This window comes from Pseudonaja textilis, chromosome 2 (genome assembly GCF_049901715.1).
Source record: "Pseudonaja textilis isolate UNSWEBS1 chromosome 2, rPseTex1.2, whole genome shotgun sequence".
Classification (NCBI taxonomy): Eukaryota; Metazoa; Chordata; class Lepidosauria; order Squamata; family Elapidae; genus Pseudonaja; species Pseudonaja textilis.
Genome location: NC_141991.1, coordinates 9,183,804 through 9,210,884, shown reverse-complemented (window position 1 = coordinate 9,210,884; position 27,081 = coordinate 9,183,804). Strand labels below are relative to the sequence as shown.

The window sequence follows — 27,081 nt, the reverse complement described above, 5'->3', positions numbered from 1 at the left end:
CTGTGAGATAGGGCTTAGCTTACAACTCTAAGGACCCTAATATAGCAGTTACAAAAAATGGGAATAACCAAATGTGGAGACTTGAAATCAGCTATTGATCAATGTAATGGATAAAAATCCTCATTCTCAGGACATTTGCTATAGTTTGGTGAGCTGTACAAAAGAAGTAAGAAAAAAAAAGGAATATGCTTCCCACATTTTATTTATTAGCTTTATTCAAAAGAGGAGAAAACATCAAACTCAGTGGGTCTTTGGTTGATTTGACAGTATAGCCAAAGTCTATCACAAATAGAGACCAACTCTATATCTGTCTGTCTATCTATTTATCTATATCATCTATCTATCCATCCATCCATCATCTATCAACCAATATCATCCATCCATCTATCATCTATGTATTAATCTCTATCCATCCATCATTTATCAAAATCAACATCTATCTGTCTATTCATCATCTTATATCATCTATCAATCTGTTTATCCATCCATCCATCTATCTATATTTATCTATCTCTATCATATATTAATCCATCCATTCATCTATTCATATCTATCTATTCATCTATTTATCTATCATCTATCTACCATCTATCTATCTATATCATCTATCTATTAATCTATCCACCCATCCATGTATCAATCAATATCTATCATCTATTTATCTATCTATATAATTGATTAATCTATTCATCCATCATCTATCAATCCATATCTATCTATCTTCTATCTATTAATATATCTATCCATCATCTATTAATATCTGTCTATCTATCTATCTATCCATCTAACCATCTATCATTTACTATGTTATCCAAATTGTTGTTTGTAGAGACTGACAATAAGGAGGTATTCTCTATATTCCTAGCTAACACCCAAGAAGATAGGCTCAAGATCCAGATGGATCTTGACAGACTAGAACACTTGACCATATCTAACAAAATGAAATTTAACGTAGAGAAAAGTAAAGTCCTACACTTCGGCAAGAAAAACCAAAAGTACACATATAGACTGGGTGAAACCAGGCTCAATAGCAGTAACTGTGAGAGGGATCTTGGAGTCTTAGTGGACAACCAGCTAAATATGAGCCAGCAGTGTGCAGCAGCAGCCCAAAAAGCTAATGCAATCCCAAGTTGCATTAACAGAGGGATATAATCAAGATCAAGGGAAGTACTAATACCACTCTATAAAGCCTTAGTAAGACCACACCTAGAGTACTGCATCAGGATTGATCACTACATTATAAAAAAGATGTTGAGACTCTAGAAAAAGTGCAGAGAAGAGCAACCAGGATGATTAGGGGACTGGAGGGTAAAAAGTACAACGAACGGTTGCAGGAACTGGGCTTGGCTAGTCTAATAAAGAGAAGGACCAGGTGAGACATGATAGCGGTCTTCCAATATTTGAGGGGCTGCCATAGAGAGGAAGGGGTCATGCTATTTTCTAAAGTGCCTATAGGCCAGACAAGGAACAACGGATGGAAACTGATGAAGGAGAGATTTAACCTAGAAATAAGGAGAAACTTTCTGACAGTGAGAACAATCAACCAATGGAACAGCTTGCCCTCAGAAGTTGTGGAAGCACCATCACTTGAAACTTTCAAAAAGAGATTGGACTGCCATTTGTCAGAAATGGTGTAGGGTCTCTCGCTTGGGCGGGGAGTTGGACTAGATGACCTACAAGGTGCCTTCCAACTCTGATTATCTGTTATCTGTTAACACATGTAGCCATGCCAGGGCTGCAGTGGTAGGTGGCTCTCAACAGGTCATAGCCATGAATCTTGCCTCTTCTCAGTTGCTGTTCTTTATGTGCATTTCTTGGAGGATGGCCATGTCTATGTTACTGTCCAATAAAAGTTTGAAAACATATTGGCTCTTGGATCTGCTGAGCCTCTCAACATTGATTTGGCAAATTTGAATAATATTCCTGGTGCTTCTTTTTATTTTGACCTGAAAAGGTCTTTTCTTTTTTCTTTTCTCATTTTCGTAGCTGAGTAGTCTGGCTGCCAGCAGTTGCTACTTCATTTAGTTCATGCTCCAGGATACACCACGAGGAGGTGAACTAGCTTCACAGGCTGAGAACATATACCGGTTCATTTATATTTTTTTAATATAAATTAAACTTCATTCAATGGTTATATGGCCAAAACATGGATATTAGAATATAAATCTTTTTTAACATTTATATTTTATGGGGTTTACTAAACTAGGTGAAATGTTAATATATATTGTTAGCAGGGGTGGGATTCTACCAGTTCGCACCTATTCTCTAGAACCGGTTGTTAACATTCTAAGCAGTTCAGAGAACTGGTTGTTAGAAGAAATTACTGGCCTAATCCTGTAAGGAAGGCAGGAAGGAAACATTCTGGTGTTGCTTACAGAAACTGCCTCTCTGTTAACTCTTATTACATTCTTGGCAGGACTAGACTTCCTGTCTCATGAACTTCTCTGTAGTTTTTTCCCCTTCTTTGCTGGTATTTTGCTTGTGTGGAGTGACCATTCAAAGTTACAATGGCCCTGAAAAAACTGACTTATGACCATTTTTCACACTTACGACTGTTGCAGCATCCCCACAGTTAAGAGAGGCCAGGCGAGGAGATGCATTCCTCAATGTGAGTAATGTTGAGTTGCCCACACCCAGCCAATAACATGACCACCAAGTCATGTCCACCACCTAAACCATGCCCAAGGAACTGGTTGTTAAAAATTTTGAATCCCACCCCTGATTGTTAGTCCAGGATGATATCACATAAGCTAAATAATAAATAGCATTTAGACATATACGGCTTCATAATGCTTTACCACACTCTCTAAGCAATTTACAGAGTCAGCATACTGCCCACAACAATCTGGGTCCTTATGTTAACAACCTTAGAAGGAATGGAAGGCTGAGTCAACCTTGAGCTGGTGAGACTTGAACTGCCAATGGCTGTTGTGGCTTGTTGGCCACCAGCATCTCCAGCAGCCAAATCAGAGGAAGAAGACGAAGGCGTGGGAGTCAGAGTCAGCATCAGGGCAACCTAGGAGCTCCGAAGGGGAAGAGGGAACAGAGCTGGCAGAGAAAGAGACAGAGACAGAGACTGGGCCATTCATCAGTCCTCAAATGGAGAGTCAACAGCCCCCAGGTCTGGTGGTAGCTGGTGTTGAAGAGGAGGAACAGCTGGGTCCAGTGCCTGATGTATGGCTGTGTAGAGTTGTTTTAACTAAGCATGTGCTTAATTATGGTCTCGGTGAGCCTTGGTCAGAACAGGCTGAATGGTCTTCATTCTTCTGTCTGCCTGTCACCACAGAGGGACCATCCAATCCTGTGTCTCATCTCTCATCCTAGTGGTCACCACTAAGATGTGGCCAAAGAGATTTGAGATGGACTATCTCAGTAAGTATTATCAGGGCAATGCCTAGAGGTGGAGCTCTCACCTTATAAAAAGGAGGCTGTGAGTTTGATCCTAGAGAGCAGCAGATATTTCTCTCTCTGGGTGGAAAGACAAAATATCTGCTGTGAGCTCCACATAGGTATCAGGAAGGGCATCCGGACAGTAAACTCTCAGCTCCAATCTGTTGCCCTGACCCCACCCCGAAGCAAGGGATTTTGCAAGATCATTAACAGAAAACTCAGTAAGTATAATGAATGTATGCCCATCCCTTTCTATTCTGGTAGTATAGGACAGGGGTCCCCAGTCCCCGGGCAGTGGCCCACAACCAAGCGGCGGCTTGTTCAAAACCAGGCCACATGAGAAGTGGGCCAATGTGGGTGCAGGTGGCGCCCGAAAGGCTTCTCTTCTCTCTTGCATAAGTGGAGCTGCATATGCATACATGCACACCGGCCCACCGCTTGTGCAACCCAGTTCCCCTCTCTCCCCCACCCGAACCAGGGCACCAATCCACCTACTCCTAATGCTCCAAAATCAGAATGGTGAGAGCAGAGGCTGAGTGGAATGAGCGTGCCCTTCTCAGCTTCGCAGACTCACTGAGGCTGCCTGCGCAGGACACCCAATCCATTTTTGGAGCATTGGGCAGCCTTGGTGAGTCTGAAGGAGCATGAGACCACTCCCCCAAATGTTTTGGGAAAATGGCGAAAGGCTTCAGGGGAGTGATTTTGTGCTATTTCAGGGCTTTTGTCCCTTTGCAAAAGCCTTTGGCATGGAGAAGCCTGAAGGAGCATGAAACCATGCCCCCAAGACTTTTCTTCTGCCTTGCTTGAGTGGAGTTTCGTATGCACGTGCACACATGGCCAGCCCACCATTCCCCGCAGCCTACTTCCCCTCTCCACCACCCCCAGCCAGGCTGCCAAGCCACAAAAGTTGGGGACCGCTGGCATAGGAAACAAGGGAGAGTAATCTCTTGAGACTTGCAGCATACATAAAGGAAGTTTGACACAAATGTATTAATCACATGCTACCAGAGGTAGTATTCAGCAGGTTCTGACCAGTTCTGGAGAAGTGGTAATGGAAATTTTGGATAACTGGCAAATTCCACCTCTGACTGGAGATTCTACAGTATCATTCCTGTCATGCTCCTGTCGGAGTCTGAATCTGAGGAGGAAGCCGAACAGCTGACAGAGATTGGGAGTGAGGCTCCATTGGCTGTGGAGGAAACTGGGGAAGGGCAGAGCAAGTAAGAGGTACAACAAGGGAGAGGGAGTTCAGAGGAAGACCCAGGCCCACCCCCTCTTCATCCTAGAGCATTCAGGGAGGAACGGAGAAGAGAGCAACATGGGTTGCATGGCTTATGGGGTAGGAAAGGGCCCTGATTCCCTTCATTAGCCACAGCTGGGAACACAGTTTATAAGAAAGGCAGGCTGCATGCGGCAGGCTGCTGGGAGCAAACGTGACTTTATCTTGTGTTGTTATTGCTTATCCATGTTCCTGGCATCTTCCCAACCGTGTGAGTTTTGCCATACCTTCAAGTCTGAAATTCTTGCTCCTGCCCTGCCCAACTAATTACTTCAGTTTGGCTTGATTGGACTTAAAGTGACAGTTTGTGTTGACCATGTTTTGGACTTAATTTTCTGGAGGCAAAGGCTGTTCCTGGGAGAGTTTTGTCTCCAGTGTCTGTTAGCACGCAGGTCCAAACTCTTATGCAGATCTCATACCTGCAACCCATGAAGAGGATCATGTCCCTCTCCTCCTGAGTAGACCACATTTTACCCTGATCTTCTCTTCCCTGCGTGCCCTAGGATGGATAGGGGATGGGCCTGGGTCCTCCTCTGACTGCTCAGAGTCAGTCTCCACCAGGGGCATGACAAGTAGAGTAAACATTCTACTTCACTCAATTGCTTTGTGTCTCTAAGAAACCTCTCTAAGCTAGCTCATCTCCAGAGTTTGGATACCATCTGTGATTTTATTCCTTATTGCCATTATACAACTTATAGGCATTTAATTGTTGTTTTTGTGCTCATTCTCTAGAGATTTTTCTGCAACATTTCAGAAGACGTGATACAAAGATATCAATAAGAGGATTTTCTTTGGGTTCACAACAGAATCCTTGGGAGCTGATGCCATACACTGGAAATCAATGAGTCCACAAAGAGGTTTGGAGAGAGGGAGGTCCTGGGGAGGTTTTTAGGGCAGGGAGGGAGGTTTCTTCTCCTCTCCACTTCAGAAATGAAGCCTTGGCTTTGGAAAATGGTAGGTGCATAAATGGATTCTAGAGAAAGAAAGAGCCTGGGAGGAATTTAGGGAAGTTGGACAGGTGTCTAATCCACTTCAGAAATGAAGCCTTGGCTAGTTTCTGTCTGAAATAATAAAACTTTCCTGAATGTCTTCTTCTCACTCTTTGTTCAAACCACACACAGGTTTGGAGGCTCCATCAGGAACATATCATGTTGCTGTTTCTGCTGCTTCTTTTATGGGCTCAGGGAGTCTCGGGGATGCTCAAAATCAAATGCACCCTGAAACTGCTGAGGGATAAGTTGGACCCAAAGAATCATTACAAGCCAGGAGAGCTTTCCATTGGTGGCATCATCTCTGCAACTCAGGCTATCTTTGAAAGATTAAGCTTTGAGAACTGTCCTGTGACTTCAGTATCTAAGTAAGTAGATCTTTCTGCACTACATTTAAAGCAACTTTATTTCTGACTTATTTCCAGCCAGGCCTTGTGCCACTTCAAAGTTGCAGATCCTTTTTAGATCCTGCAGCTGATGAGCCTCTATTGAAATTCTTAGCTACAATAATCAAGCAGGGTGCTTTCTGTTTGTTTGTTTTTTCTGATTTTGAAGAACAAACGGTGACTTTTCTTGACATCCTCAGACAACAGCTGGATTGTGGATAGAAAGGAGAGGGTGGTTTCTTTTTTCTACACCTATCTTCCAAATTAGAATGTATTACTTCACTGTGTTTCCATGTCTGTGATTCCTACTTTAAACTAATACAAATGACCTTAATGCTATAATGATATCAATATAAATTTACACAGTAGACATCAAAACACAAACATGTTCAAGAATCAATAAATGATTGGTTTTGTTAAGAGTTACAGCTACTCATTCTCCTTGTGAATTTGTGCTTGGGTTGAATTTGTGCACTTAATGATTCTATGTTTAATATGGAAAAATAGATTGAACAATTCCATTACTAAAATATTGGAGAACATAACTAGAAAGAGAGAATATTAAACTCCAGTCTGATATCTTAGACCAACTGAAAAGATACTGGTAACCTCAAGAATAAGCCAAAGCTAGTAAAAGATTCCAATAAACTTAAATGGCACCAAGTATCTTAAAATGAAATATAAATTGAAATAACTCCTTGAGTTTCATTACAATATGATATATCTGAGGAAACAACTCATCCAAATATGCCATCAAACTCTCAAAAGTTGCTCAATTATCACACACTTGGTTAGTGGTGTTTAAATATAATCAGGTATATTTTATTAACAGAATATTGTTGTTTTTGTTATTACTACTACTGCTACTACTACTACTACTACTACTACTACTACATTTTTCATGATTGCTCCAATAGATTCAGAAGAATGCTTGGGCTAAGGAAGATGATTTGTATTTTGGTAAAAATAGACTAAATTAAAAATGGTAAAAAAAATATTCATTTCATTGATTACTGTATATTTAATAATTATTTTGCAGGATGCTAGGAACACAATACTGGAAGATGCTGTCCTTCCTTTTTGCTATCCAGGAGATCAACCAGGATTCCCATCTCTTAACCAACATCACTCTGGGCTACAATATCTATGAAAATTATTTCAGTGCAGGGAAGACTTCAGATGCTTTGCTGGACCTGCTCTCAGATGGGGAGGCCAATGTCCCCAACTACAGTTGTGGGAGGCAGAGAAACACAGTGGCTGTTCTTGAAGGGGCTGAAAGTGGCCTCTCTATCCAGATATCATCCATGTTGGGCACCTACAAAATCCCACAGGTGAAGCTTTGCTGGGAAGACCAGTTTTAATCATGCAGCTTTCAATCAGAGGTCCTCTCTTATAAATGAAGATTGGAGTTGTATTATAGAGGGATCAGGATCATATAGAGGGAACATTATCCAAATGTTCTGATCCAGCTCCCCAAACACAACAAACCCTCTGACGTGAACTCAAAAGATTTCTTTGGAGTCCCGGCAAAAAGTTTCCCTCACAGGCTAACAGATCTGTCTAGTTGGAAGATGAATAGTTGTCTGCCACACCTAAGGTGAGGCCTCGCTAGCAGTGGTGTCACTTCCTTCCCCAGGATCAGCCCATGACTTTCCTCTGCTTGCTCTCCTCTGCCTTCTGCGCAGCCATGTGTCAGGCACTGGACCCAGCTGTTCCTCCTCTTCTTCATCAGCCACCTCCAGCCCTGGGGGCTGTTGACTCTATCTGAGGGCTAATGGATGGCCCAGGATCCACATCTCTCTCTCTCTCTCTCTCTCTCTCTCTCTCTGTGCCTGCTCCATTCTCTCTTCCTCCTTGGAGCTCCCAGGTTGCCCCAATGCTGACCCCAACTCCCATACCTCCTCCTCCTTTGATTAGGCTGCTGGAGGGTCTGGTGGCTGATGGGCCACACCAGCAAAGAGAAGGAAGGAGTAAAGCAAACATATCCCCTCTCTCCATGATCCCAGTTGTATCTTTTCTTTTATGTATTCAGAGAGTATTTGCACTATTAAGTATGGGAAATAAGAGGCTGAACCAGGGCTTAGTGCAACAAGGTTTATTTACAAGGACTGAACGTGCTTGCTCAGCCTGGAACTGGCTCGCAGCGAACAGCGAAAGGGCTGGACCCAGCAGCCTGCTTTTATAGCAGGCTGCTGGGGAAACCCAGCCAATGAGAAGGGGCAGCTGCCCCTGCAGCGTGAACGGACCTGGGTGGGAACTTCTTCAAGGTCCAGGGACATAACACCCCTTCCCCCCAGATGCGAACACGCATAGTCCTTGAGGTATACGGGAGGTTTGTGCTGACGTCCAGAGCGGCGCAACTCTGGTGTGCTGTTTGGTGGATCAGAGTCCGTCGGTGACTGTTGGCTTGATGATGAGTCCCGAGTACCACCCTCGGTCGGAGCAGGTCCGGGGCTAGAAGGGCTGGACGCTGGGAGTGCCCTCACACCGTCTGGCTCGGATGGGTTGGATGCTAGGTCGCCGCAGTCAGCATTTGGATTCTCTGGTCCGGCTGAAGGTGTTAGCAGGTCATCGGGGTAGATGTTGCTGTGTGGTAGTTGCAGCGGACTCTCACCGGTCTGTGCCCATGAGTCGTGGCTGACGAGGGTGCCCTGGCGTCTCCGAAGCTGGTCCAGATGTCGTCTCCAGACCCGGCCATCTTCCAGCTTAACCCGGTATGATCTGGGTCCTGTGATGGCTACGATTTCTCCCGGGATCCACAATGGGTCGCCAGCGAAGTTTCTCGCGAACACGGGTTCCTGCAAGACAAAATGCCTACTCCCCGATGTGGAAGCGAGAGGAGAGTCAGGGCAGTAATGTGGGTGAAGCCTGTCCAATACAGTTCGCAGGCGTCTGCCCATCAGAAGCTCGGCCGGGGACTTGTTGGTTACCGTGCAAGGGGTTGAATGCTGGCTTAACAGGAAACAGGATAGTTTGTGGTGCCAGTCATCCTTGTTGAACCTGGCCAGGGCTTCTTTAGTGGTCCTAACAGCTCTCTCTGCCAGCCCGTTACTGGCAGGATGAAAGGGCCGTGAAGATGTGACAAATGCCCAGGTTGGCCGTAAAGCGACTGAATTCGGTTGGCGCTTGAATTGGGGACCATTGTCGGAAACAATGGAGTCTGGTAGACCGTGCGTAACGAACAGGCGAGTCAATGCCTTGATGACTGCTTGTGAAGTGGTCGTGGATAGTTGTGCCACATCAATCCACTTTGAGTAAGAGTCTACGACCACGAGGAACATTTTGCCATGCAATGGGCCCGCAAGATCGATGTGAATCCTGGACCAGGGTGTGTTGGCACTTTCCCACTTGGTGGGGGTGGCAATTGGAGGGGATGGACGGGAAACCTGGCAGGGATGGCAGGAGCTTACCCATTTGTTGATGTCCTCGTCAAGGCCAGGCCACCAAATGTAGCTTCGCGCCAACGCCTTCATTCTGACGATGCCGGGTGGCCCTCGTGCAACGCTCCAGCACTCGGGTACGCAGAGATGTCGGGATGACCACTCGAGTGCCCCACAGCAGGCAGCCCTGTAAGCTCGACAGTTCCTGTAAGCGGGTCTTAAATGGAGTGAATTTAGCTTCAATGTCACTGCCTGGCCACCCCCTCCTCACCCAGTCCAGTACCTGGGCGATCGTTTTGTCCGCTTTGGATTTATTGGCAATATCAAGGGCAGTGATTGGGAGGTCCAGTTGGGTGACTTCAAAATGGCGTTGACCGGGGCAGGGTCTTCAGCTGGGGCAGGCAGGGGGCAGCGGCTGAGGGCGTCTGCGTGGGACAATGTTTTACCTGGGCGGTGCACGAGTCTATACGAGTATGCTGCTAGGAAAAGGGTCCATCTGGTCATTCTGGGGGACAGAATTTGAGGGTCTGCTTGTCACCTGCTAGTAACCCTAAGAGCGGTTTGTGGTCCGTGACTAGCTCGAAAAAGTGGCCAAAGAGAAATTCGTGAAATTTCTTCACCGCTGCAACAGCTGCCAAGGCTTCTTTATCGATCTGACTGTAATTGCGCTCTGTTGCAGAGAGCGTCCTGGAAAAAAAAGCGATAGGGGCCTCGGAGCCGTTGGGGAGCCTGTGGCTTAAGACTGCCCCAATTCCGAAGGGAGATGCGTCTGCTGCCAGTACTAATGGAAGGTTGGGGTCAAACTGGATAAGCACTGCCTCTGATGTGAGTAGCGACTTGACTGTGCGGAAAGCGGAGTCTTCTTTGTGTCCCCAATGCCAAACCATTTTTTTATCCAGAAGTCTGTGGAGGGGTTCTGCCACAGAGGCTTTATGGGGCAGGAAGGACGCGTAAAAGTTCAAGAGCCCCAAAAAGGCCTGCAGTTCCGCTTTGGAGGTTGGAGTGGGTGCCTCGTGTATTGCCTTAACCTTGGACTCCAGGGGGTGAATGCCTGAGGCGTCAATTTTATAACCCAGAAAGTCCACCTGTCTAGTGGCAATGGCACATTTTTCTTTTTTAACTTGAGGCCATGCTGCCTGAACCTCTCTAGGACTGCTCGAACTCTCTGGAAGAGTTGGGGTCTGTTCCTGGCCGAGACTAAGATGTCATCAAGTAGGGTACTACTCCAGGAAGGCCCTGTAAAATCCGCTCCATGAGGGATTGAAAATGCCTGGGGCAACACTTACGCCAAACTGGAGACGCTTGCACCGGAAGGCACCCTGTGGGTGACAATGGTCTGAAGTTCTGCCATTTGGTCATCAACAGGGAACTGTTGATATGCTTGAGACATGTCCAATTTGGCAAAGATAGTGCCAGGTTCAAAAGTATGTAATAAATGCTGAATGACGGGTACTGGATAAGCGCTAACTTGCAAGAATTTATTGATTGTGGTCTTGTAGTCTGAGCAAATTCTCAGGCTACCATCTTTTTGAGGGGTGTGACGATGGGCGTCTCCCATTTGGCGAAGTCTGTAGGCTCCAGGATCCCTTGTTTTAGTAATTTATCTAATTCAAGGTCTAATTTAGGCCGAATGGCGAATGGAACTCTGCGAGGTTTTAACCGAATTGGGACTGCCTGGGGATCAACTGAAAATGAGATAGGGGTGCCGTTATAACACCCTAACTCATCACTGAATACGTCTGAGTAATCAGCAAACAGGGAGTCCGTGTCAGAGGTTGAGGTAGCATGGACTCCTGTTAGCCCTAAACCGAGGTGGGGAAACCAATCAAGTCCCAAAAGTGTAGGGAGGTTGCCGCTCACTACCACTAGAGGTAGGTGGCCCTTAAAGGTTTTAAAATTAACAAAAAACTTGCCTCTGCCGATTACAGGAATGGTCTTCCCCTGGTAGTCCTTTAGGCTAAGCTGGCACTTCTGGAGTCGGTTTCTTGATAGGCTGGGTTGAAGCTCCTTGAGGGTGTTCCAGGAAATAATGGAGAGCGCTGACCCCGTGTCAACCTCCATGTTGCAAGGTTTACCTTCTAATAAGATGGAAAGAGAGATTTTACTAATAGAATAGCAAGTGTGATTAGCGCAGAGGTGTGTGCGACAGTTTAATACTTGCCTTTGGGGCCCGGCATGTGCGAATGAAGATTCCCGTTTGTGCTACGTTGTGTGAGGCTTGGCATACTCTTGCAATGTGCCCCTTCTTATGGCAGTTGTTGCAAGTGGCTCCTTTGAATTTGCATGTGGTCCTCAGGTGAGGTCCACCACAGGAAAGGCACAGGGTGATGTGCTTGGATGGCCCGGTGTTATCTTGTCTGGTTCCTGCCTGCGGGCGCCTGGCGTTTGTGAGGCGGTGAATGTCGGCCTCGTCACTTGTGTCTTCCTCGTTGACCACCTCTTCTGAGTGGACGGGAACTGCTGTTTGCTTGGTGACAGGACCTTGGATCTCGGTGGCTGAATGAGATGCCAGCTCCTCTGCCAGGGCTTCCTCGATGGCTTGAGCGAGGTTAAGGTCTTTTTGGCGAGCAGCCGTCTTTGTAGGTGCAGGTCCTTGACCCCGCAGACCAGCTGGTCTAGGAGCATGTCATCAAGATAGCTGCCAAACCCACAATGGAGTGCTGCAGTCCTGAGAGCAGCCATGTACTGATTGATGCTCTCTTTGTCCCCTGCTTCCTCATTCTGAAGGTGAAGCGTCTGGCAATCTGTGAAGGTCTAGGAGAATAGTGGTTAGTAAGGATTTCTAACAGTTCTGTCCAGGGACATTCTTTAACTCACGTGGAGCCACAAGAGCTGTGGCTGTATCGAAGACGATGGCTCCACAGTAGGTCAGGAAATATGCTTTCTTTCGGTGTTCCCTGCATCAGCCAATCCAATGGCGTCGATGTAATGATTAAACCGATTCTTGTATGATTCCCACTTCTCCTCATCCGGCTTGAACGCTGGGAAGGCTGGATTGGAGTTCATGTTGTGGGTCTACTGGTTAACCTGTTGGGGAAAATGCTCTCTCTGGGTAGCAGTAGAGGTTTAGTGCCTGTGCTAGGCAAGTGCTCTCTCTCTGGGGTAGCAGTAGAGGTTTAGTGCCTGTGCTAGGCAAGTGACTTCAGCTCTGGGGAAATTTTGCAATTCCCTTCTCTCTCTCTGGGGATCAGAAGGTGTTTAGACTGCAACGGTCGTTGGCAGCGTCTTTTGAAATTCGCGCCTGTGTGGGCGTTAGCGATTTCGTAATACAACGCTGTGTTGTATTTGAATGTGCTTCAGCTGACAGCTGTTTGAATTTCGCTCCTAAACGGCACGCAGCGGCTGCGGCTCGCAGCGTTACACTTCCTCTGTAGCTTATGCTAACAAGCGGCTACAGGCACTTCTCACTTTCACTAGCTTGTTTGCTGATCGCTTTCTCTCTGGGTTGCGATCAGCGTTTGCCTTATTTTGGCTGATCGCTCTCTCTCTGGGCTGCGGATCAGCGTTTTAGTGATTCAGCGTGTCGTTTCATTTCGGGCTGATCGCTCTCTCTGGGTTGCGGTCAGCGTTTGCCCTTATTTTGGCTGATCGCTCTCTCTCTGGGCTGCGGATCAGCGTTTTAGTGATTCAGCGTTGCAGCTTGCCTCTGGTAGCCATCCCACCTTCGTCGCCAGTATTAAGTATGGGAAATAAGAGGCTGAACCAGGGCTTAGTGCAACAAGGTTTATTTACAAGGACTGAACGTGCTTGCTCAGCCTGGAACTGGCTCGCAGCGAACAGCGAAAGGGCTGGACCCAGCAGCCTGCTTTTATAGCAGGCTGCTGGGGAAACCCAGCCAATGAGAAGGGGCAGCTGCCCCTGCAGCGTGAACGGACCTGGGTGGGAACTTCTTCAAGGTCCAGGGACATAACATGCACCAAGACAAATTCCTTGTTTGTCCAATCACACTTGGCCAATAAAGAATTCTATTCTATTCTATTCAGATTTGGTGTTCTTCTCCCAGGTTACTGTACCTTTCCGGGTACAGTGGATGAGCAGGCTATAAATTTTTAAAATTAATAAATAATCCTTCTCTCAGACAACAAGCATCAAAAGTAGCAATGCATGAAGAAATGATGAATATAGAAATCTTTGCTGCAAGAAGTGGAGCTAACCCTTCATTAGGGACAGAATCAGTATCTTACATTTTGACTCTCACCAGTCTCGGATAAAATACTTTTTTTTCCTTCTTTTTCAGATTAGTTACAATTTTGTTTCCCAGAACTTGAAGGATAAACTTCAGTTTCCTTTCTTCTACCCGATGCTTCCCACTGAAGGATTCCAGTATTCAGGAATGGTCAAGTTGCTCCTTCATTTCAGGTGGATCTTGGTTGGCCTGATTGTTCCAAACAGTGACAATGGACAGAAATTCATGACCACAATAACTTCCATGCTGATCAGGAATGGCATTTGTCCAGTTATATCATAGACCATTTCATCAACAACTTCTGAGACCTTCCTAGATTTGCATGTATATCACAAATGGAAACAAGTGAATGTCTTTCTTTATGCTGCAGAGATTGATTTAATCTACTCTGGAATAGGAATTTTGTATCAGATATATAAGAACTTTAAGGAACCCGTTGAAGGAAAAGTCCTAATGACAACATTGATCTGGGACCTGGGCTTTTTTTTTAGGCACCAAATATACCGCTTTAAGCTGATTGATAGCATTATTTCCTTTCCTTTGAAAAGAAAGGAAAGGACAATGCATGATGCCTTTAGGCAGTTTTATTTGTTCATGAAACACTTCGTAGAAACATCCTTTGTGTGCTCCTACTCCAAGGATGTCTTTTCTGTGAAACACTGGAGTCGGTGCAGAGAGAGGGGAAAACTGCTGACTGTGACCCAACAGGAAAAGGATCGGATCCTGAGTCTAGATAACTATTTCATTTACACCACCATCTGGGCTGTGGCCTGGGCCTTACATGCAGCTTATTTGCCTAGATCCAAAAGGACAAAGACGAAAGGTGGTAAGAACTTGAAAACTCCAACACTGACATCTTGGCAGGTATGAATAGAATAGAATAGAATAGAATAGAATAGAATAGAATAGAATAGAATAGAATAGAATAGAATAGAACAAAGAGTACGAGTAGGAATAGGAATAGAATTCTTTATTGGCCAAGTGTGCGATTTCATTTCTCTTCATTTCTCTCTCATCACGCAAAGTTTCTTGTCACAGAAATCTGGATACCCTGCCTAAACATTTCTGATTTCTTTTACATTCCAGCTTCATCCCCTCCTTGCAAACACCAAGTTTTATAATAAATCCATAGATGGAGTGTATCTGGAAGAGAAGGGAGACCTGACAGCGGACCTGGATGTTGTTATGTGGCTGCTTCAGAACAGGACAACTAGAAAAGTGGTGTTTGGTAGCCTCGAAAAACAGAGAACCCTGGATTTCAAGCTTATGGTCAATCCAAAGGGTGTAGCAGAGATCAGTAAATTGAACAAGGTGGAGAAAGTCTTGATTTTAGTCTTTCTGAATCTCTTCACAACTGGATTGCTTTCTTGGGAGAGGGAGGGATTTTGAATGTCAACATTAGAAGAGGGGGTCAACTTATTGTCCAAAGCACCAGAGGGCAGGACAAGAAATAATGGTTGGAAACTGATCAAAGAAAGAAGCAACCTGGAATTAAGGAGAAACTTCCTAACAGTAAGGACAATTAACCAGTGGAACAGCTTGCCTTCAGAAATTGTGGCTGCTCCATTACTGGAAGTTTTTAAGAAGAATCTAGACAGTGACTTATCTGAGATTATTTAGGTTCTCCTGCTTAGGTAGGGGGCTGGACTAGAAGACCTCCAAGGTTCCTTCCAGCTCCTGATCTACTCTACTCTACCCTACTTCTATTCTATTCTATTCTATTCTATTCTATTAACATCCTCCAAGAAAGGCAACAAATTATTTGGTTAGATATGCAGCTGTCTTTGAGAACTAAATCCGTAACTATTTAAGGAAACTATTCACTAAGTCTTCTACAAAGTACATTTGAGTCAGGTTAGGTTTAAGTTCATTTCCTCAAAGGAAAAACAAATGCATTAAACTTTCCTTTGAGCTATTTAAAATGTAAATGTAGAACCTCAACTACAAATGGAAGTGTACAAAAAATTAGAAGAAATAGAAAGCAAGATTACTGAATTCTTTATATAGAGTTCAAATTTAGCAAAGCTAAGCCTTGCACTGGGCATCATCAACCCCTTTCTGTTTTCCCTGTTTCTGGAAATTCAAACATAAACCATTTTCTGGATGGTCTTCCTTCCCTTTGTTCAGCCCCTCCCTCCTTCCAGGTGTGTGGAAAGCTGCCGTCAAGGATTCATGAAGGTGGAACAGGAAGGGAAGCCGATCTGCTGCTATGACTGTCTTCCCTGTCCTGAAGGAACCATCTCCACCATGGGAGGTGGGTGGCAGGAAAGAGGCAAACTTCTGGGAAGACCACATACCTCAACATTTTGCATGGGGGTATTTTGATGGGCTTTTTAGCAACTGAGCTTGTCAATCAGAAAGATCGGCGGTTTGTTGGTTCGAATCCATAGCACCGTGTAACGGAGTGAACTCCCGTTACTTGTCCCAGCTTCTGTCAACCTAGCTGTTCGAAAGCATGTAAAAATGCAAGTAGAAAAACAGGGACGACTTTGGTGGGAAGGTAACAGCATTCTGTGCACCTTCGGCATTTAGTCATGCTGGCCACATGACCACAGAGACAGCTTCAGACATTGCTGGCTCTTTGGCTTTGTAACAGAGATGAGCACCGCCCCCTAGAGCCAGAAACGACCAGCACGTATGTGTGAGGGGAACCTTTACCTTTACTTTATCTTTCTAACATGTACAGTTTTTTTTCCCTCGTACGTCATAAGAAATTCCTAAGAGGATAAACTGGGAGCAGAACATTTAAAGATACTAGAGCATTAGCAGAGATATGCCCTTTCTTATCTTTCCTCTTCACCACACCTTTCATATTTCAAATTTCTATTTTCATTTTCATTCAAAGCGACACTGTCAGCGTTTGAGCAACACACCCATTGAAAGCAGAACTCCGAAGCAAGTAGATTCCTCAAAGAACATGTTTATTGGATACATCATATCGGCACAGCCGGTGAAAACCAATTCTGGTAGAAATTTCTCCCTCCTATATTTCACCGGAATAAGGACCTGCCTCTCCTTCTAACTCAAGAAAGTTAAAACCCTTGAAACTAAGTATTTCAAAAGGAAACTTTTATTGAGCAGAAGTGAAAACAGGACAAAGACAAAGCAGACTCTAAATCCCCTTAGGCAATACCATTAGATTAAGGCATTAGAAAATATGGAAATACATTTTTAAAAAATGGCTTCAACAACCCCTTGTCTATGGAGGGAAACAAGTGGCTGGTTTCATCAGAAAAATAGATGCCCTTTCAGAAAATATAACTTGGTTGTATATGAATTATGCTGTAATGAACCCCTATACTGGAGGATCAAAACAGGGGAATGGAAATGTATTAAAATATATAGATAAATTTTGGATAAGTGATAAGGAAGAAAAAAATATGATTATTAATGATTATAAGAAAAGTGAAATATATTAAAATATATAAATTTTGGCTAGGTAGAAAGGGAAAAATAGGATTATTAATGATGAAAAAGGTGCAGATGAAATGAGATATATTAGGAAGTCATTCTAGTGATTTTAGGGAGGGATACCTTAAGATATATATCTTTTAAAATATACAGTTGATTATTTAATGGTAATATGTTTAAAGTTGGGGAATGAATCATTAAATTAGATAGATTGAGGCGATATACCATGTGGATCCTAAATGTATTGGTTTTGTTTTATTTTATTTTTTTAGATTGTTTATTATATAATTGGCTTAGAGAAAATTAAGGATAAGAATGATGTGTAATGTTAAATAAAATAGGTGGTAAGCTAAAAATGGATATAATCGGGGATAAAGAACTGGGAATCTATATCTGGATGAAATGATATTGATATTGAATTAATGAATTGAAATATGAAATGGAAATTTATTTAAAGATAAGTGAAATGGATAATGATATGAGATGATATTACGTAAGATTGGTGGAAATGAAAGTATGATTATGTACAAGAACCACGTTGCCACGTAAAGATGTGTAAAAATTAAAAAATTAAGAACTTTTTGGGAAAAAAAAGAAAAAGAAAAGAAAATATAACTTGGAAGGGACCACCGAGGCCATAAATCCTATCCTTTGCTTATTTCAGAAAGCCAAACTGAGCTTCATCAATAGCTGGAAGCCCAAAGAACACTTGAAGAAAATTATTTTATCATTAGACAAAAGAATAAACTTACTGGTAAATATTAATCTTGCTCTTTTTCAGATGCAGAAGAATGCAGCAAATGTCCAGCAGACCAATATCCAAATAACAACCGAGATCACTGTATTCCAAAGATTATAACTTTTCTATCCTATCAAGAAAAATTGGGGATCACCTTGATTTCCATTGCCTTGTTTCTCTCTTTCATCACATGCCTTGTCTTGGGAACCTTCATTAAATTCCAGGAAACTCCCATAGTCAAAGCCAACAATCGGGACCTCTCTTATATCCTTCTTATTTGTCTCCTGCTTTCCTTCTCCACCTCCTTCTTGTTCATTGGCCAGCCAAGGAGAGCCACCTGCCTTCTTCGACAAACAGCCTTTAGCATCATCTTCTCTGTTGCCATTTCTTCAGTCTTGGCCAAAACCATCACAGTGGTGCTGGCCTTCTGGGCCACAAAACCAGGAAACAATGTTCAGCAATGGCTTGGAAAAAATTTGACCAACTCCATCATCCTTTCCTGCTCTGGTCTCCAAGTTGTTCTCTGCAGCATCTGGTTGGGTATTTTCCCTCCATTCCCTGAATCTGACATGCACTCACAATCTGGAGAAATCATTCTACAGTGCAATGAAGGCTCTGTCACCATGTTTTATGGGGTTTTTGGTTACATGGGGTTCCAGGCCACCATCTGCTTCACAGTGGCTTTCCTGGCCAGGAACCTACCTGGGGCGTTCAATGAAGCCAAGCTGATCACCTTCAGCATGCTGGTCTTCTGCGCTGTTTGGGTGTCATTTGTGCCCACCTACCTGAGCACGAAGGGGAAGTACATGGTGGCTGTGCAGATTTTCTCCATCTTGGCCTCCAGTGCAGGACTTCTGATCTGCATCTTTTTCCCCAAGTGTTTCATTATTTTTCTAAGACCAGATCTGAATACAAAGGAACATGTGATGTCAAAATAAGCAGACTTGCAAAATTATGTTAGCATAGCTTGATAATAAAGTAAAATTAGTTTACCAGTTGTGTTTTCCCATCTGGTCTACCTAGTAAAACTGAGCGGATCATAATCCACAGATAAGGGAACTCTCATGATTAAAGATATCCCTACAAGTGGTGGGATTCTGTGGGCGTGGCTTGGTGGGCGTGGCAGGGGAAGGATACTGTAAAATCTCCAGTCAGAGGTGGGATTAGCCAGTTCTCTGAACTACTCAAAATTTCCGTTACCGGTTCTCCAGAACTGGTCAGCACCTTCTGAATGCCCACCTCTGATCTTTACCCATTTCAGACAAGGTTATATTACTGCCTTTGCCTAACAAGGTTTCACTGACAAATGCTAGATTCATTGTCTCCTCCCTTATCAAGATGTAGATCAAGATACAGATCTGGCATTAAGCATTGATATCTTAAGATCTCCAGCAATTCAGACATCACAATCACAGAATAGAAGGCAGGGTCACCACCAGATTTAGAGGGATGGCTTACCCTATTATAGTCTACCATTCACATTTTACATTCCTTGGCCAAACACCAAAGTAATGCAACTGTCCTTGATCCTCTGGTTTGTTTCCAGCATTGAGCTTTCATATCTCCTATCACTATCCTGTCCGCTATTGGAACATAGCCAGAGGACTATTAGGTTGCTGGGAAAGAGAGAAGAGAGGAGTATTAGGTAGGTTTGCCTCCTTGAATTACTTTTAAAGTCATAAAGGTGGGGTTGGTATAAAGATAAAGGAGTCCTGGCAGATTTTATTTCGCTGAACATAGTTCCAACTATAGGGAACAGTGCTCATCTCTGTTTCAAGGCCATTGAGCATTGTCCAAAGACATTTCTGTGGTCATATGACCAGCATAATGTCAAGGAGCACTGTTACCTTCTCACCAAAGTGGTACTTATTTATCCATTTGTATGCTTTCAAGCTGCTAGGTTGACAGGGCTGAGGTGAGGACAGAACCTCACCCCATCATGTGGTGCCTGTGTCTCAAACCTGGGTTGCCAGCTTTTACAGCCAACAAGCCCAGCATCTTATGCACTGAGTGACTGCACCACTCCCAAAAGTTGGGAGAAAAATCTAATAAATAGATAAATATAGATGGGGAAATATATTGATAGCATTTTGCAAGACTGTCCTTCTGTTCTATATTTGGGGAATGATAGCTCTGGTTGGGATATTTGCAATTGTATATCAGATATAAATACAATTGAGCGAGTCCAGAAGTATTTTAGCAGAAGAGTACTACATTCCTCTGTTCACAACAAAATACCCTACACCACCAGTCTTGAGATTCTAGGCTTAGACAACCTTGAACTATGCCGGCTAAGATTGGACTGAAGCATAGTACATAAAATCATATGTTACAATGTCTTACCAGTTAATAAATATTTCGGCTTTAACCACAACAATACAAGAGCACACAACAGATATAAATTTAATGTAAACCATTCCAAACTTGCTTACAGGAAGTTTAATTTCAGCAATAGAGTGGTCAATGTCTGGAACTCACTACCTGATTCTGTTGTCACCTGCTCAAACCCCCACTCCTTTACCCTCAAACTAACCTCTATTGACCTCACCCCATTCCTAAGAGGTCTGTAGGAGGTGTGCATAAGCGCACAATCATGCCTACCGTCCCTGTCCTATAGTCCCCAATTATTGGTTCCTATTTCTTGTATTTAAACTCTTGTTTATTCTTATTTCTATTGTATTGTAAGCTTTTGACAAAATAAATAAACAAACAAACAAACAGATAGATAAATTGTAATTATTTAGGTTCATCCCTTCATCTTCCAGATTTGCTTTACCATCCTATTTTCACTTTCAATGAAGGGTCTATGACAATTTGCCATGAAGAACTTGTCATGGCCAACTCACCACAGCCAGCTTGCCATGACCAGCTTGCTGTGGCCATCTTGCCCTGGGACAACTCACAGCAGGACAAGTGTTAGACTAATATCAAAGAAATGGTGGGATAGAATCATTAAAGAAAGGATGCCAAAGGAAAGCTGTTAGGAATAACATAGGTTACCTAACGTAGTTTGGGTAAAATAATATATATAAACTATGATTGTAAGTTTAAGTGTGTGTCACTTTAAAAGTGCAAAGCATGTCATTTTGGGTGTGGTGTGAAACCACCATAAGAGGGAGCAAGAGAACCTGACAATTACTGGATTGCATGGATTGATGGTTTGTTAACTGCGTGTTTTCCCCTACTGCTGAGTTGCTGAAGGAAGAGAGGAGTTTTTGACTTCTTCATATCTCTACTGCGAGGAGATATATTACTGGACTGATATTTGTAAGTTTACTGACCTCTCTTTTTCGACACTGGAATTTGCAACTGAATAATCCCTGGATGGACTGAATTAGTGAATGATATATGGACTGTTTGACTATGCTATAACTCTTACTGGAATAAACTATTTAATTAGCACTGTGTATCTGTTTTACTGAGTGTAAGTTACAAAAACGTTTATCTCACATATTTTGCCTGCCTGACTGATTGCTGTGCAGATTCTGCTAGGGTGTATCCCTAACAAAAGCCAGAAAGAAATGTGAATGACAAAATTAAAACACCTTTAAATTTTATTTTAAATAATTAAATTGAATTGTTAAATTGTCCTGTGGCAAGTTGTCCTACAATGAGTTGACCATGGCAAGCTGTCCTGCAGCAAGTTGGCCATGATGGGGCCAGTTGTCCCATTCTACCTTTTCAAAGCTCTTTTTGGAATTGAAGAATCTCCGGAAAAAAATACGGAATGGAATGCTGAACTTTTGAAAATATTTCTTGGCAGGATACAGGAGTTTTCAATTGCATCATACTGATGTCAGAAGCACCAAGGCATGTCCTGGTTGAAAGGATGAGTCAGTGATATCACCATTGCCCTGACGATTCCCAGTTCTGGGTTCCTTTCATGTCCCCTGGAGGACTGGAGAGAAGAACAGGAACTCAACCCTGCCCCACGGCAGTACTTGGGTCTTGAACATGGGCTTGTTAACTTCCAACCCCACATCTTAACCAGGTGAGCCAACGTGCTGTCTTAGATGCTTTCAATTATTACATTCCTTATCCTGGTTATCAACCTGGAGGGATCACTCTTGTTGAGCAAAAGACCCAAATGCCATCAAAAGAAGAAACCATCAGACTTTATTTCCCTGCTAGAATAGCCCATGATTTCAATCCTCAGAAGAGATTCTCTCAGTCTAATTTTCTGGGATCCAATGTGGTTGAGCACAAAAGGGAGATCCATGATTGACATGCAGGTCTTCTCCATCTTGGTCTTCATTGATGGGCTACACATAAAACTTGATCTGATTGCTCAGGATATCCAGCTGTACATCTCCAACCTGGACTGTACCAGTGTGCTTAGTTATACCTACTCAGTGCATGCAGATTACGAGGGACTGGATAGTGATGGTAGGTTGCACCACAGCCCTAAGTGGAACTGAGTGTCTCTGGGTTTTGGCTAGCCTGGTTCCAGAACTCTTCCATCAATAACTGTAGATAGAGTAGTACTTCACCAAACCAAAATGGTATACAAACCGGGGGTCCTTCTGGATTCATGACTCCTACTTCTAGGAGAGCTTTTGCACTGGTGGTACCCTATCTTCAACCCCAGGTCTTTGCAAATAGTCACTTAGGTGTTCTTTACCTCCTGTCTGCATAATTGGAATGAACTCTACTAACAACTAATTAATTCCATTAATTTTGGTACAGTTTTTCTTTATTCTTTTTTTTTCCTATTGACTTGAAAATATAGCCAAAGTCCACCTCAAATATAGACTAAATATATCCAGATCTGGGTGGATCCATGTTATGCACATTCTAACACTCTCTTGACACTGGTTTGTAAAAAGCATTTTTGTAGATAGATTTGGACGTGAGCTTTCCTGTCCAGCTCAATGGCTTATCTCTAGAATTGGAACACATCTGCAACTTCCTTCTTATTGTCATTATTCAAACTATAGTGATTTAGTTGTTGACCTGATGCTAACTGTCTTGAGACCTTTCTGCAATGTTTGACACAAAATGTAACGCGTTTTTACCTTGTTTTCACACAAAAGCCTCGTGGGCTGCTGCCATGGCAATAGAAATCCATGGGTGCATAAATGGGTTTGGAGAGATCCTGAGGAGGTTTTTAGGGCAGACAGAGAGCTTTCTTCTCCTCTCCACTTCAGAAATGAAGCCTTGGTTGGATTCAATCTGAAATAAGAAAGCTTTCTTCCACCTCGTCTTCTCACTTTTTATTCAAACCACACACCGGTTTGGAGGCTCCATTAGGAGCACAAATCATGTTGCTAGTTCTATGGGTCCAGGGAGTTTGGGGGTTGCTCAAACCCAAGTGCCCCCTGACACTGCATAGGAATGAGGTGGATCCAGAGAATCATTACAAGCTAGGAGAACTTTCCATTGGTGGCATCATCTCTGGAACTCAGGCTACGTTTGAAAGGTTAAGTTTCAAAAACACTCCGGGGACTCCAGTATCCGCATAAGTCAACCTTCCTTCCTACGTTTCTTCAAACATAGCCTGCATTGCAGCTACTCTTTCTCTGGCTTATTTCAACCATTCCACCAGCTGGCTTTATGCCATTTCACCCTGAAAGCTCTAACTGAGATCCTGCATCATTTGAAATTCTCAAGTGTTATCCTCAAGCAAGGCTCTTCATTTTTTCTTGATTTTGAAAAGCTTGCCCTTGGAAAGGAATAGAAGTTGTCATTGGAAGTTGTGGGAGTGTCATCACATGAGACTTTCAAGAAGAGATTGGACTGCCATCTGTCAGAAATGGTGTAGGGCCTCTGGCTTGGGCTAGATGACCTACAAGGTCCCTTCCAACTCTGATTATCTGTTATCTTCTGTTGAAGAACAGTCAGTTTCCTTGACATCCTTGGAGCAGAGCAGGTTTCTGGAGAAAGAGGAGAGGAATTTCCTCCCTTTCCCCATAAATTTATCAATGTGGACATGTGGTCTCTGGGAATCAATGTGGTCTCTGGGAATCCAGGCCATTGGCAACTAGGTCTTTCTGAATAGTGATTTCCCTTGTCTATAGCTGTCAAAAGTTTTCCCACAAGAAGATGGATATCACGTCAACCCTGAAGTGAACCAGGCTGGGGCCATCTTGGAAGTTTCAGGGTTGCCACATCATGGTGGGAGAGGGGAAATAGTTAGATGAGGTTTTGTAGCCAAAACAATAAAGTGTTCCTGTGGGAACCAAGGACATTCTCGCAGGTGGCTGGCCAGAGGCGAAGCAAGTAACCAAGTGACTGGCCAGCATCTGGATTGGATAGCATGACCAGTGATTTGAGGGGGGAAGGGGAAACCTCTACTTTTAATTAGGTGAAAGCCACAGGAAAATTCAGAGTTGGCTTTCACCAGTTGTGCCAATATGAAGTATGCAATAAACCAGGGGTGTCAAATTGGATTTCTTCAAGGGCCAGATCAGCATTGTAGTTCTCCTCCATAGGCCAGCAGTGGGATGGGGAGCAGGAGGGAGATGGGATGGATACCTCTTGTAGCACCCTGCTGGCCAAAATGGGACATGGGGGGGCTTGTTTGGCTCCCTGATGCCTCATTTTCACCCTCCATTACCCCCTGCCACACTCTGCCAGCTGGAAACAGGCCAAAAACATTTTCAGCCAGAAGAGGCACCACAGGCCGGTTCTTTCATATTTCCAGGCCAGCCCTGCAGGCCAGATTTAAACACCCTGCAGGCCAAATCCAGCCCGCGGGTCTTGAGTTTGACACTCCTGCAATAAACTCTTCTTTGAGGAATTTGAGTTCTGTTTTTTATGGGTGCTTTACTTGGGACGCTAACATACCAACTGAAGGGGGGACAGGTGTTAAATTTCTGAAGTTACTACCCAGCTCTTATTTTGGCTCTTTCATCTAGGTGAAGAAGAGTCTCTACACTATCTATGACAGTGACTTTTTTTGTTCAGGGGCTTTTCACTTTGCAGGAAGTGGCTGTGCATTTCACCAAGGAAGAGTGGACACTACTGGAACCTGACCAGAAAGCTCCGCACAGGGAAACCATGGAGGAGATCAGTGGGATTTTGGCCTCTCTAGGTAAGTCGCATCTTTCCCTGGAAACCGTTACAAATGGATCCCTTTAGGGCAGCGGTTCTCAACCTGTGGGTCACAACCCCTTTGGGTGGTCAAACGACCCTTTCACAGGGGTTGCCTAAGACCATTGGAAAACACATATTTTTGATGGTCTTAGGAACCGAGACACCACTCCTCTATCCATCTCCAGGCGGGTCTGCCCACATGCAGATAAGCCCACATACGAGTATCCAGCATGATGACATCATTGCGCCAACCCCATCACATACACCCCGTACAAATACAGGACCAGTCACATGTGTAGAGGGCAGCTACTGTGTAGAAAGCAGCTGCTGTGTTGAAAGCAACTACTCTGTTAAAAGCAGCTACTGTGTTGAAAGTAGCAGTATCGGAGGTTAAAACGACACTTCATGAATTATAATTACTGGGTAAATGTAAAATCATGTACTGTAAAATCATCAACTACTGCAAAAATAAATATCTGTACCATGGGAACTTATTCTGGATGCTGATCGGTCTTTTTATATTCAGCTGTGGTTGATGTGAATACTGCCCCCTTGTGATAGTAACAGGTATGTAAAAAACAACACAGAGAATGGTAAATCATAGGAAACTTTCATGAACTGCATTGACTGAACTATGCCATGTATCATCTTTTATATTATTAAAGTTATTGTTATATATTATTTATATTACAATTCATAAAAAGTAGCAAAATTACAGTTATGAAGTAGTAATGAAAATCATTTTATGGTTGTGGGTCACCACAACATGAGGAACTGTATTAAAGGGTCGCGGCATTAGGAAGGTTGAGAACCACTGCTTTAGGGTCTTATCCACAGGAATAATATTTCAACCTCTTCAATCTTTTTTCTCACGGGATATTGGTATTGATCAAAGTTCATTTCGATTTAATGAAGGTTGCATAGGGATTGATATGGAATGAAGTTGGGTGCAAAAATTGAATGTAGTCGCATTGAAGTAAGAATTTAGCAATCAGCAGAAATCATCTTGAAATCAGAGCATTCAAGGTCATCCTTGATTTACGACCATTCAGAGTTACGACAGCCTTGGAAGAGAAGATTTACAGTCTGTAAAGTAGAGTTCCTCAACCTTTCTGGGTTGGCGGTCCGGAGCAGGGGGAAGGAGGGGGAAGAAGGGATGGCTTTGTGGAAGGGGCAAGTGCGCATGTGTGCATCAGCACCCATTGCTCGTGTGAATGCAAGAACCTGCAACTCTCATATGAATGAGGCCCCAAGCGCCAACGATGCTCGTGTGTGAGTGGGACGGTGTTGCGTGCACACACACATACCCGCACACATACACGTACTATCCAACCAATCATGCAGCCAGGTTTCAAATAGGCTGCTGACTCTTAGTGGACTGCAGTGCACAGGTTGGGGATCCCGGCCGTAAAGCATTTCTGGCCGTTGTAAAATATCAGCCCCACCCCTCCCTGAAATCAGGTAACTGATTTTGGGTGCTTGGCAACCAGCTCGTCTTCATGATCAAAAGCAAAAAATGGGTACACTTCACAACCTTACTGTTCACTTAATGGCCAAGGTGATTCACTGTGAGAAATGTTGAAAAACAGGATCGGATCAAGTGAGTGCCTTGATTTACAATTGGAACAACCTGCAACTGGATTTCCGGTCCTAGCTGCATCTGTTTCAAGGCCACTATATAACTCCAAATGGTTGTAAGTCAAGGGCTGCCTATGTTAGATGGTGCCAGAGCCACTATTGAGAAGCACTATAGTATCTACTTTAGACCTGTGCTTCCCAAACCTGGAGAAATTATTCAAAATTGTGTAAAAGGGGACTTTCTTTGGGTAACAGGATGTGAACCCATTACCTGGTCACAATGGGGAATTTTAAATTGACTTAAAATATATTACCTACATTGGGTAAAAGGGACTTTCTGATAGGTGGATTTGGAAGAAAGGAAAATGTTTGGGAAACATCCCCTAGACCAGGGCTGTCAATCTCCTGGCCCATGGGCTGGATGCATTACAAGCTGGCCACATCCATGCCCGGTTTAGCAAAGGGGGGAAAAGTCCTAATATGACACATGTTGTCGCCATGACGGCATGAGTTTGACACCTCTGCCCCAGACAATATATCTTAAGACAGGGGTCCCCAACTTGTGGGCCACAGCCCACTACCGGCCCACTGCCTATTCACAACAAGGTCACATGAGTGGCTGGCTGGTATGCATGCATGCACTCATGTTAAGAATGTAAGTCACCTAACATTTGGGTTGGAAATATATAAACCAGGATAGACATTTTA

At 43.7% G+C, this 27,081-nt stretch overlaps 2 protein-coding genes across 2 annotated transcripts in view; one reads left to right on the top strand and one right to left on the bottom strand.

Moving 5' to 3' along the window:
• LOC113450704 (uncharacterized) overlaps window positions 1–27,081 on the bottom strand; it is a 503,870-nt gene that overhangs the window by 138,015 nt on the left and 338,774 nt on the right. The gene's annotated exons all lie outside the window — the stretch shown is intronic.
• Window positions 7,100–18,698, top strand: LOC148126686 (vomeronasal type-2 receptor 26-like). The gene is made up of 3 exons (XM_087923059.1): window positions 7,100–7,375; window positions 15,738–15,864; window positions 17,803–18,698. The coding sequence occupies exons 1-3, from the start codon at window positions 7,109–7,111 to the stop codon at window positions 18,696–18,698; spliced, it is 1,290 nt and encodes a 429-aa protein (XP_087779185.1). The 5' UTR covers window positions 7,100–7,108.

What these genes read in the sequence shown, in the direction of transcription:
- LOC148126686 (XM_087923059.1), top strand. Translation starts at nt 7,109, where the DNA reads ATGCTGTCCTTCCTTTTTGCTATCCAGGAGATCAACCAGGATTCCCAT. An exon ending in GCACCTACAAAATCCCACAG is followed by an intron (nt 7,376 to 15,737) that starts GTGAAGCTTTGC and finishes CCCTTTGTTCAG; the next exon opens with CCCCTCCCTCCTTCCAGGTG. An exon ending in AACCATCTCCACCATGGGAG is followed by an intron (nt 15,865 to 17,802) that starts GTGGGTGGCAGG and finishes GCTCTTTTTCAG; the next exon opens with ATGCAGAAGAATGCAGCAAA.